This window comes from Spermophilus citellus, assembly GCF_964194105.1.
Source record: "Spermophilus citellus genome assembly, chromosome: 11".
Taxonomy (NCBI): Eukaryota; Metazoa; Chordata; class Mammalia; order Rodentia; family Sciuridae; genus Spermophilus; species Spermophilus citellus.
In genome coordinates, this window is record NC_138192.1 from 27,373,451 (window position 1) to 27,385,486 (window position 12,036).

General features: G+C 46.5%; 2 protein-coding genes across 9 annotated transcripts in view; one reads left to right on the top strand and one right to left on the bottom strand.

The window, feature by feature from the left end:
• LOC308630591 (UPF0538 protein C2orf76 homolog) overlaps nucleotides 1–3,412 on the bottom strand; it is a gene marked incomplete at its 5' end in the record, with an annotated part of 90,612 nt that extends 87,200 nt beyond the window's left edge. For 3 of the 7 annotated variants that reach the window (XM_081260790.1, XM_081260794.1, XM_081260793.1), the window contains one exon: nucleotides 3,242–3,412. In XM_081260790.1, coding sequence (XP_081116916.1) covers nucleotides 3,242–3,412 — 171 coding nt within the window. Of the gene's footprint in view, nucleotides 1–2,323; nucleotides 2,369–3,241 lie in introns of those variants that run through there. The other 4 variants (XM_081260791.1, XM_081260796.1, XM_081260795.1 and 1 more) reach the window with 2 other exon arrangements.
• DBI (diazepam binding inhibitor, acyl-CoA binding protein) lies at nucleotides 3,369–8,442 on the top strand. 2 transcript variants are annotated; one of them, XM_081260797.1, is made up of 4 exons: nucleotides 3,369–3,506; nucleotides 4,650–4,767; nucleotides 6,746–6,808; nucleotides 8,146–8,442. In XM_081260797.1, exons 1-4 carry the CDS (start codon nucleotides 3,498–3,500, stop codon nucleotides 8,217–8,219), a joined length of 264 nt encoding a protein of 87 aa, XP_081116923.1. In that variant the 5' UTR covers nucleotides 3,369–3,497; the 3' UTR covers nucleotides 8,220–8,442. The 2 variants fall into 2 exon arrangements, with proteins under 2 accessions (XP_081116923.1, XP_081116924.1); XM_081260798.1 differs by lacking the exon at nucleotides 3,369–3,506 and adding an exon at nucleotides 3,514–3,664.
• The last annotated feature ends 3,594 nt before the right edge of the window (nucleotides 8,443–12,036 follow it).

The window sequence follows — 12,036 nt, forward strand, 5'->3', positions numbered from 1 at the left end:
ACATTTGTTTCTAGCAAATTTAGTTGGTTTCCAAGTTCACAGCTAACCAGAAGGGACAAATCTTCATAGAGAGAAAAGCACTTCATTCATCTAACAATCAAGTTGAGTACCTAAGCACTAGACATTTGAAGATAAGGCAGTGGCCAATACACAGTGACCCCTATCCTCCCTAGTTTATGTAGGGGAGAAAACTTAAAGTAGAAAATTAAAATAATTGTAAATAAAATAATTACAACATGTGTTAGTTGCTCACAGAGACATAAACAGAGCTGAGGATCTTATACTCTCCCCATCTATCCCACACTAGACCTGAATCCAGTACCAATGAGCTACATTCCCAGCCCTTTTTATTTTGAGACAGGCTCTCATTAAATTGTTGAGACTGGCCTCAAATTTGCAATCCTTCTGCCTTAGCCTCCTGGATAGCTGTGAAGATCCTGCACCTTCTCAGGATTATGAAGAGTAATGATCCTTTCCAGGCCTATAGAAATACAGAATTAAAAACTCACACAATCCATTGACCTCAAATATACCCTAAAATTTATATTTAAAAATGAAATCCAATATGTATGCAAGGGAGAAACCAGGGCTCAGCCCTACACCTGCTGCCAGGGCTGTTAGATATCCAAACACAAGTATCTGAACCCCCAGGACACAGGATGCATGCCTTATTTTAGGTAACTCAGCCAATCCATCTAGCTTGTTATTACTATTTAAGAACTGAAAACAGAAGCCATCAGACTTCTTGAGCCTCATGAATGGAATAACATGCATGGATGAGTTTTATAAACAGCACAGTTCTTGTTGCTAAAAGGTTGATAAACATCCTGCTTAACACCCACCCACCCCCCAAAAAATGAAATCCCAGGTGGCAGTTTGAATGCCATCCCTATTTCTTAGAATATAAGAACCAACTAAAGGGCTTACGGTGGAATTTCCCTAGACAGAAGTAACAAAAATAGTCACTGAGAAGTGAGGAAAGGAAGCAGAAAGTATGCTAAAAGAACACCTCCAGTTACTTTGAAATTTGGCCTAGGATGCACGCTGCAATAAGCAAAAGCACTCTTCCTTTTCCTAGTCAAGGTCACTTAGCATCCTCCTCCCTGGGATCTACAACCCTTACTCATTTCATACTTCATTTACTTTAAATAACTTTTGTAGGATTAACAGGGAAGTTCAGAACCACAATGTGGAAAAAAAAAATTCTTTTGGAAGGGTGAAATGCATTCCAAACAAGCAACCAACAATCAACCCTACTCGAACTGGAGATTGTATATTTAACGTCAACACTCTCACTAGCCTTGCTTTCTACATTTGACTCCAGTCAAATGTAGATCAATCACACCACTGATCTTGGAAAAATGACAAGGAAAACAAACTATCCAAGGTTATCTAATATTTTCAATCTGCCACAGTATTCACCTAGGCCTCAATAGGGAAAAGAAGTTTTGAAGAATCACTGTGGACAAAGCCTGCATTTCTTATAGTTGGAATAAAATTTTCCCAAATTCAACCCCAAGGTTCTTGTTAATTTAGTTTTGCTTTCTCAAACAATATTATTCATAGACTAACAACTCTAGGTTTGTTCCCTACAATTAAAGTTCCACTTCTTCCCATTTATAAAGCCTGACCTACATTAAGTTATGAAGTGACATCTAAAAGCTTCTACCTGGCCTTCCTTTTTGAACACATACAGCTGTAAATGCGGCGGGGGTAGAAAAGGTAGAGATCTGTAGCCCTCTTGTCACACATCAGGATTTGCAGAGAAATAATAATAATTATTATTATTACTATTGGTACTGGGAATTGAAACCCGAGGCACTTAACCTCTGAGTCATGTCCCCACCCCTTTTTGAGACAGGGTTTCACTAAGTTTCACGGGGTCTCACCAAGTAAGTTGCTAAGGATGGTCTCAAACTTGTAATCCTCCTATCCTGCCTCAGCCTCTCCAGTCACTGGGATGACAGCCATAGACCCTGTGCCCAGTCATTTCTTTTTCTTATATGCAGTGCTAGAAGCAATGAGGGGGGAGACACCACCTTAATCCCTGGTATCTGATCAGGTTCCTCTGCCTCAGCCACCCGCCAGGTGATGCCTCTGGTGGCTCTGACCTGCCTTTGACAGAGAATTCTAAACCTATTCTCAGAATGATCTCTTTATTAATGATCTCCAAGGCATTTTCCATCATTTCCCTTCCTTCAGCAACTCCCTTTTAACCACTGCCTGAAAATTCTTCCCTTAGCCTCCAAAGCATCAACCCTCAAACTACTCTATCCACCAGTGCCTCTCCTCTGTTCCCACTAAGATCAGCCTCTATACCCACCTTGCAAAGATGGATCCCTGTCTCATTCATCATCTCTGCTCAAAACCCTCTGATTACTTGTCATCTCCATCAGGATGAAGGTCCAATGTAGAATGGCCAACCTCTGCATCATCTAGCTGGTCTGCCACCTCCCCAGCCTCATGCCTTTCTACTCTCCTCCTTTATATCCTGCCCACATTTTGTTTTGCACTTGTTCTCTGCCAGAACGTTCCCTCCCCTCCTGTGGGACTTGCTCAAATGTCAATTTCCCTACGCCCTGCCTCCAACTTAAAATGTCCAACTCTATGTCTCTAAAAACTCTCTATATAATTTATTGCATTACTAACCCACTGTAAGTTCCATGGATTACAGGGATTCATTTGTTTCGTACAGAGATGTTTCCACCAGGTCTAGTACAGTGCAAGTTAGCTGACAAAGGTTCGACAAAAATCCGGGATGAAAAATAAAGGTTTGCTGAGCACCTGTTCCTGTCCAAGTCCACTAAGACAAGCCACTGTCCCTGCCTTTAACGCCCCAAGATGAAGCATGGCACCACAAGCGTGTTTAAAATCAGGATTTCAAACTAACAGGTCAAAGAACGTGCCAAAGTTCAGAGGAAGAGTCCTGGGCTTAGCCTTTCTGGGACCAGTCCAGTTTGCTACCATCACACAGTTCACCAGGGGCCATTTCCGGAGGATCAGGCCTAGGAGCAGCGGGTCCCACTTGCAATCCCCTGGCCTGAGAAGTTACTTGTTCGGATTGGCAACTTCCGGCCTCTTGGCGCCGGGCATGATTTTAAAACCGTTAAGGCGTCTGCCCTCGGGCCTCAGCCTCCATCCGTTAGACCCGTGTGCAGCCCCCAACCTCTGTTGGGAGCGCAACCCAACTCTGGACCTATAACCCGCCCCACCGCACACCCACCACTTCGGCGTTCCCCACCTGCTCCCGACGTCCCCTGCGGCTTGCCCTGCGCGTGCGCAATCTGCCTTTCGTGGGCTTGGGCGGAGCTGGCGCGGGAGATGAACCTAAACACGCCCCCGACGTAGAAGCCGCTTCTGATTGGCTGTTGATGCTCGCCCGAGCGAGACTGGGACTCCCGGGGCTGTGCATTTAAAGGAGCTGGCCAGTCCGCTGTTAGCTGTCGCTTCCTGCTCTTGCCGCTCCCACTCCGAGGAATCCTTGTAACCCCGCCAGCATGTCTCAGGTACAGCGCGTGCCCTGCCAAACTGCGAAGGTGGAGCGGGGCGGGAGGCCAGAGTGGGGATCTCGTCCGGCTGGCAGAACCCCGCGGAGTCCTTCCCACGGATGCCCTGCTCTTGCTCCTGGACCCATGCCCAGCCCTAATTCTTTGCACCGAGCCTTGTAAGCGGAACTTTCCGTTTGTGGATTTCTAAAACAGCTACCCACTCCGCAACTGCTGGAAAGTTGCCCATGGGGTGGACTTTTCGTGGCGAAGCAGGCTAGAGTGGAAGGCTAGGGTCCTCGATAGAAAGATGGGGTGATTGACGGGACGGTGATTGCATGTACGGAAAGAGCCAGGAGACTGAGCCCCACACTTGGAAGGATCTGGCCGGACTTGGCGGTGGGGGAGCGAAGTCATGGCCAGGTGGGAAGGCAAAGAGACCGTAGCTGGGTAGTGGAGGTCAGCAGAAGTAAGAGCCAAGTGTCTGGCGTGCGGGGAGAGGATAGTGGCTGCTCAGGTAGAAGTGACCTAGAGGCCTTTCCCTGCCCTCTAATGTAGACCCTTGTCCAGCACCGAGCTATGTGGGGCGATCGCTGGCTCCTCCCACCTGCCTCTCCCCACTCTGGGCACTGGGACAGAGGTCAGCGCTAAACTCCCAGGCCCCATGGGAAAAGGGGCCAGCGGACTCCTGCTTGGAGAACACTGTATTTGTGTCCTGTTCCTTTATCAGATGTTTCGAGCACAGTGTGCCACCCCTCTCCTTAGGTTAGGGCTTCACTGGGACCTCAGCCATTCCCTAGTCTGGCCCAGTGGTGGCCAGGCAGTTGGCCGTGCTACTTTTATGCAGTGCCCACCCACTGTAGGCCAAGTCTTGTCCTGCTTCTCTCACCACTGTATTTCCAACACCTGATGTTTCTGTTGTAGGAGCACCAGATAGTAGTTGTAGGTTGAATAAGTGAACTAATGTACCTTCCCTCTTTATTTTACTGAATCCGTAGTGGGGAAGGGAGACACGCTTGAGGGGGGCTGCTTTTCCTGTCCTGCATGGCACTAGGAATGCTGCCTTTCCATCCTCTCATCCTGTCCCTGGGCTCCATTCAGGCCACTTTCTGCCCTATCCCACTTGGAATCCACCCTCATTCCTCTCCCCTCACTCCCACTTAGGCTGAGTTTGACAAAGCTGCTGAGGAGGTTAAGCACCTCAAGACCCAGCCAGCAGATGATGAGATGCTGTTCATCTACAGCCACTACAAACAAGCAACTGTGGGCGACATAAATACAGGTATACTGAACTGCTCATCAAAGCAGGGGCTTGCCAGTGACTGGAAGTCCTTGGTGGGAAGTCTGGGAACTTTACTTTCAAACTACCAGAGGCTCTATTCTTCAGGCATGGCATGGTCACAGTTCTTGGGGTTTAAGCTAGGGAGTTTCCCCAGAGACCATATTCCTGGATCGTCAGTGTCTCAGGTAGCAGAATTCCAATCCTGGTTTTAGAAGGGCTTATCTGATTATCACCAGAAGTTTCCATCTACTGGGGAGGAAATAAAACCCCAGGAAAAGAGCTCTGTTCCAGGCTTTCAGCTCAGAATTAGCTTTGTTGAGCAGTATTGCTTCCACCCCGGGTGGACAGTCCTCCCACCAAGCCTTATGGAGAAGCAGGGAAGCACCTGGTGTCTTGGGACAGTCAGGAATGTTTTTGTGAACTACAGTCTGTACCTTCCTGATGATTTCTGTTCCCTATCCAAAAATCTTGTTGCAGATTTTGAAGCTACGCTTTGTACCACTGTCATCTACAATGTTATGTTTCCTGCCTTGGGCAGTTTTTAGACAAACTAAGTTCCTGAATTAACAGCTGTACAGTGAGGCGGAAGCTTAATGGGTTCCATGCAGGGACTCAAAAGTCAGTGGTCATGTCAGCATCAAAGGAGTGACCCTCAGACCCTTCAAGAGGAGGGGAACCATAGCCCCAGTTCCTTAGGAGCTAGGGTGGAGGGTGGAGGGTGGAGGATGGAGCTGGTAGGCTGGCAGCTGGCCAGCTGCAGCAATGCCCAGAACTAAGGATCTTGGGCAATGCCAAATGAGACTCTATGGTTCACATCAAGGGCTTATTTTAAGGAAGGTCTTGTAGCAAAGATGAGTTGTACAGTAGGTGTATAAATTGTCTCCTCCCAAATAGGGAAAAGAGAGTGAATTGGGTGTGGCCAGAGGCGCTGAGATGCTTTTCTGTCACATAGTGTTTTCACAGAGCGTGGCCTCTGTTTGAGCTAAAGGGACTTGCTCTCATATAAATGTAGGTAGATGGACATGGAGTCTATCACTGCCTGATTGGAGATATTGGCTCTCTCTAGAGCTGTACTTTTCATACAGTAGCCACTGATGACTATTTACATTAGAACTCAAAATAGTTAAATAGTATCTAAAGTTCAAGTGCTAGCCACATGAGCTCTTTTTCCAGGAAACTTAGTTGCCACAAGTGGCAAATGATCCTGAATTGGATATTGCAAATAAACATGTCCACAGTGGATAGAGGGCCCACAGTGGATAGAGGGCTCCCAGTGAGTGAACCTTGGGATTCTGGTGATTACTATTGACTGGGTATAGTTTTCTTAGGTCCCCCGAGGAATGCTGCCTTGAAAGCACTCAGGAGCGCTTGCTATTTTCTTCAACACAGTGCTCCAGGTTATGGACACTGCAGTCATTCCTCTTGGCAGTGAAACAGATCATCAGGGAGGAAGGGAGTGTTTCCCAACTACAGATGATTACCCATCTGGAAATAGTCTAACAACTTGTTAGCACAATGGGACCAGGATATAAACAGACAGTTCACATTGCAAGAACACCCAGAAGACTGATAACAGTGATTCGTTAGGGAGAGAAATTGGGTGACGGAAAGCAGAAGTAGGAGGAACTTTGATACTGCTAACCTTTGTAGCTTTGAATTCTGAGCCATGTGCATAGATCTTTAATTTTTTAAGTGATTTTTTTTTTTTTAAGGATAGAATTTGAAGGTAACTTGCAATTCAGAAACTCTCCTGTAATGAGAACAGTTTTCCTCCTGTTTTCTCTAGATTTTTAAGTTTGGATTTCTGTATATCTGGATCTGTTAAGGCAGAAGCCACTGTGCAAAACTCATTAAATTCCATGAGAGAACCTAGAAGGAATCAGTTTAATAAAAGATGACTTTCATGGAAAGAAAGTCGATGAAGTTCAATGTTAGAACTTGAGCAAATCTAATAATGTATTCCTTTGCCTTCTTTAAGAACGGCCCGGAATGTTGGACTTCAAAGGCAAGGCCAAGTGGGATGCCTGGAATCAGCTGAAAGGTAACGATTTCAAATCAGTTTCCCTCCTTTGTGAAGTCCAATAATGAAAGACTCTTCATTGTAGAGTACACACGGGCAGGAAGGAAACAAAGTACAGGAGGCACATGCTGGAAATCAGCCTGACCTGAGCCCAAGTGGGGAAAACTAGGCCACCTACTTTCTCTCCAAATATTCTTCATGCCTTTTCTAAAAGTGCCATTTCTGCAAAAGGGTATCATCTGGAGGGGAAGGGCTAGGGGTCTAGGCCAGTGAGAATGGGCTGGGAGGTAATGTCTTTGGATACATTCAGAATAAGGGTGGATTCCACACCCCCCTCTCCACAGAAAGGCCAAGCAGTGACCCTTTAACTGGAATGGCCCTCCCCAGTTCCCTTCCAGCCAGAAAGGCACATGAAAAAAGGGGATGAGGTAATGCCTAGCCAGCCACTGGTAGGCTCAGTGAATGAAGCTATTATTTGCTGAGCCCCAACAGCCGAAAAGTATCCAAGTTTCTATTGAATCACGTGTCCCCAAGGCAGCAAGACCCAAAGTTGGCATCAAAGCTCCTGGCAGCTTTTGTGTCCTCACTAGCTAGCTGCTGAATAAGCCTGCTGTCTTCCTGCAGATGAGAAGTCCATGAATTCAGAAAAGACCACAATACAATAAATATACTCCTAGGATTTGCAAGGGGGGGGGGGGCGATGCCCGTCTAATTGTTCATTTTCATCAGGCACTTCAGAATAAGTCCCAGAGGGCCTCTCTTTTTACCAGAGAATCCAGGGAACTGGGTGTGACTGTCTCAGAAGATATATTCAGTGTCTTTTATGCTGCAGCAGGGAAAAGAAAGATTTGCCTCATTCCCCTCCAAGAATCAGCTGCCTTTGCTTAGACTCTCAAACCTCTTCTAGCTTCTCTCTGGTGAGAAGAGTGTGGCTGGCTTTGCTCTTTCGCTGCCAGCTTAGTAGCTCTAGGAGATAAGAGCCCAACACAGAAATATTTGATTGAATAAAGCCAAGCATGAAATCATCAGGACAAGTAAAGTCACCATGGTGACAGTTGCTTGCTTGACTTGGAAGGCTAAGGCTCACCCTGTCATGGGAGACCCATGGGGGACAAGCATTGGATCTGCCCCTCCATGCATGATGAGTTCAGTGCGTTACAGAGCATAACTCAGGGCCATAATTCTCAGGTGTTTTTAAGTCTAATTATCAGCAGATCTCGGAGATGTGGGTAAACCCCCTCCACATGGAGGAGAAACTCAGCCCTGGAAAATTCAACTGGAGCTGATGAGGGCCTTAAAACCTGCTGCTTTTCTACCTCACTGCCTCCCTGACAAATAATCCTATTGATTCCTTCTAGGAACTTCCAAGGAAAGTGCCATGAAAGCTTACGTCGACAAAGTAGAAGAGCTAAAGAAGAAATATGGGATGTAAGAGACTGGATTTGGTTGCCAGCCACACAGTGAACCTAAAATGATATAATGCCTTTTTTTTTCTTCTAATACCATGAATGATGTGAAGAGTGAAAATAATCAGTTAACCCAGTTTATCAAGGCTTCCCAGCATGTGGCTCTAACAAAGTAGGGGCAGAATTGATGACTGACCCTCCCTGAATAGTTTTTATCTGAGATTATTAAAAGTATGTTTGTTACTTGAAGTCTTCGGTAATCTGGATTCTTGAAATGATTCACCCTGTTCCCATCTCTCATCCTCACCTCCTTTTTCTAAAGACGTTCTCTGTAAGTACTTCCACCTGCCTTCCTCTGTGTCCTGGTGGTCTCACCTGTTCCCAGGCCCCTGGTGGACTCAGCCTTGGTGTCGAGGAAAAGAGTTACAGAGGTGGCTTCTTCTATACTGAGGAAGATTGGGTGGGCTAGCTGAGACTTCCGATTGCAGATACTTCCAGCCATCTGTCAGGGACATGGCTGGCCTCAGGTTTGGAGGGGAGTGGCGTTGAAAAGTTTTGAAGTTTTGTCCAAGGGCCAACCAGTCCATGGATCCACATAAACAAAGAGAGTGGGGAGCCCCTATCAGGAAGAGGGTGCACATCTGGCATGAGGCTTCCCCAGGTAAAGTTCCTAAGGAAGCTTGGCCACCAGCTGGAGTGGGGGTTAGTTTGATCAGTGAGCCAAAGAATTCCTCAGCAGGGAGATTGGGGAGCAGGGCTCCAGGAGGCTACAGACAAGAAATGCTGGAGTTTGGAGGACTTTAGTGATTGGAAAGGAAGGAGGAAGAGAAAAAGAGTGGACAAGATCAAAATTGCCAGATGTTTCCTGCCAATGTCTTGGCTGGGCACAGAATCACGAGCCACTCAAGCAGGAACAAAACTTTATTTTTGAAAAAGCCGCCAATACTCCCTAAGCGCAGGCAAGCCAAACCCGGTCCCCCCACGCGTGCGTCTACCTGAAGGGGGGGGGGGGCGACCTCCCCTGGAATTCCCTCCTACTATCCTTCCCCCAACCAATGGGAACTCTCCAGGAGTCCCGTAGCAGGCCAAGGTGAACAGCAGGAGTCCAATTTCCATATGAATGTAAATCTTAACATAATCATATCATCTCAATGGCTAGCTGGGTCACCTTACAACCGAAAGTGCCATGCATCATATTATTTGCTTGTGGCTCCTAGCAGTTTCCCTTCCATCACTTCTGCAGTCCCACAGGAGTTATGGTTTTCTCGTTTTGCAGGTGAAGATGCTGAAGCTAAAAAGAATTCAGAAGATACTGAGGCCAGATAGCTCTCAGGCTGCTTCCATCCATAGACTAGGCTCTGGTCTTAGACAGTAGTTCAGCCTCACCCTCAGAGGAACAGTGGGCCTGAGAACAACTTGCCCACCATCCTGCTACTGGTAAAGGAAATAAGAACCAACTTTCAAATGCAGATCACCCTGGTTCCCAGCCTGAACCTCCAGAGAGGAAGGAACACAGGGGACAGCTGCTTGGGGTGGCTGGGTTTGGCACACCCTCTGTAAAATAGGACTAGGGAGTGAAGGGGCTTGCAAGTATGGAATTTGATCCTCGGCCATGGGGAGTGCCATAGCCGTTAAGAATTAGCACCCCCAGTTCTGGCCCGGCCACTGAGGTGCAGATGGGAAGTTGCTCTAAGAAAGCATACGGGCCAAAGTCCAAAACCCACCTATGCATCCAAAGCAGGGAACTTACTGAATGGCAGCGACATTTGCACCTGCCTCCACACTCCAGTGAGACTGCTAATGCAACCAAACTCAGGCACGTCCATGAGATCCTAGGGAAGCAATGGGGAGCCACAGCCACCAAATAACATGGACCATGTTTGGATCATTTCCTTGGCTCAGTTATTGTTTCAAGAATAAATCAAAAGAGCCCAGTGTAGTGGCACACATCTGCAGTTCCAACTACTTGGGAGGCTAAGGAGAGAGGATCACTTGAGACCAAGTTCAAGATCAGACCAGGCAATAGGAGATGGCAAAAACCTCATCTCAAAAAATAAATAAATAAAAACTGAGGGTAATCTCACCAGCTGGGAATGTGCTCAACATGCACAAGGCTCCAGGTCTTATTTCCAGGCCAAAAAAAAAAAAAAAAGGAGAAACAGCCTTAAATGGAGTACAGGCTGTTGTTCCTGTCCAGCCAGATCTGGCTCCAGGCTCAGTCCAAGCACAGCTGTCCAGAGTGGTGAGGGTTTGGTGGGTTAGTATGAGAAGCTTCTGGCATGGAGTGTGCATCCAAAGCATGCCACTTGATAAGGAACCTTGTTCCCATCAGCTTTCAAACCATCTCTAGTCTCTGGAAACCCCCCTTGCAATAATTGCATGTATCAAGGACTTAGTCTGTGAGCGAGCATCACTCCACTGATAACGATGGTGGGGATCAGAAGCACCTGCCTCTTTCTGACTTGTGCAAGGTAGCTAAGCCAGCAGACTAGCTCCCAGGCACAAAGTCTGCATGTCAGCACTGACCAGTATCAAAGAAGGGTCTAAGGAAGCCCTCACAAAGATGCCGCAGTTTGGCTCTGTGCAGTTACCCTGTGCTGAGACCATATTTTGACTACTTATTGTTCCCTTTCTTGGGATGGAAATGAAAAGTCTTGGACCCGAGACCCTTTAGGGCCACAGCTGCTGTGGCTTCTAGTTAGTGACCATCATTTACTGAGAACCTGCTAGGGCCAGGATCTGACTCCAGTTCTTCACTTCAGTTCTTGCATTTAACCCCTCAGTCCTCTGATAGGGAGATTAAGCCTCATAGTCATTTGTTAATTTTTAGTAATATATTCCAAGATGTTGCATGGATGCCTGAAACCACAGATACTACCAAAATCCATATATTTTTTTTTTTATCTTTGACATACTGTGTAATCAGTGGGCTTTGTGTCGCTGTCACCAAAATACCTGACAAGAACAACATAAAGGAGGAAAAAGATTTGGGCTCATGGTTTCAGAGGTCTTAGTCTGTGGCTGGCTGACATGGAAGAGCGTGGCAAAAGAAAGCTGCTCAGCTCATGGCAGCCAGGAAGCAGAAGCAGAGAAATAATCCAGGCCACACCCCCAGTGACCTACTTCCTCCGCTAACCCCTACTTACTTAAAGTTACCATCCAGCAATCCATTCAAATTATTAATCCACCAAATGGATTAATCCAGTGATGAGGTTATAATTCTCCCAATCCAATTACTTCACCTCTGAACATTCCTGCATTAACACATGAGCTTTTGCGGTGGGGGGGCACCTCATATCCAAACTATAACATACATATCTATGCTGGTTTATAAATTAGGCACAGTGAGATATTAACAATAACTGATAAAAATAGAACAATTATAGTGATATAAGTTATAAACTATTATTTAAGACTTATGACTTGTTTATTATTGAATTTTCCATTCAATAATTTGTGGACCATGGTTGACCTCAGGCAACTGACACCACAGAAAGCAAAACCACAGATAAGGGAGACTACTGCTCTTCGTAGTGGGGATTGCCGTGCCCATTATTCAGATGAAAAACTAAGGCTGAGATGATATAAATAGATCCACAACCACGGCTCTTTGATGGGAGTGTCCCGCATGTCCCTTTTATGTCCCTTCCCATGACCACTCAGCTCTGCAGCTTTGCTGTGTGTCTGATCACAAGAGTAGCATAGGGTGTTCTTGTGAAATCCTGCCCTTGGCTGTGGGATCCATTCCTGAGGAGCATCTTACAAAACCAGATCACATCTTCAAGCTGGAGTGAGGCCCAGGTGAGCTGTACTTTTAAGAACCTCAGGTGATTCTGAGACTTA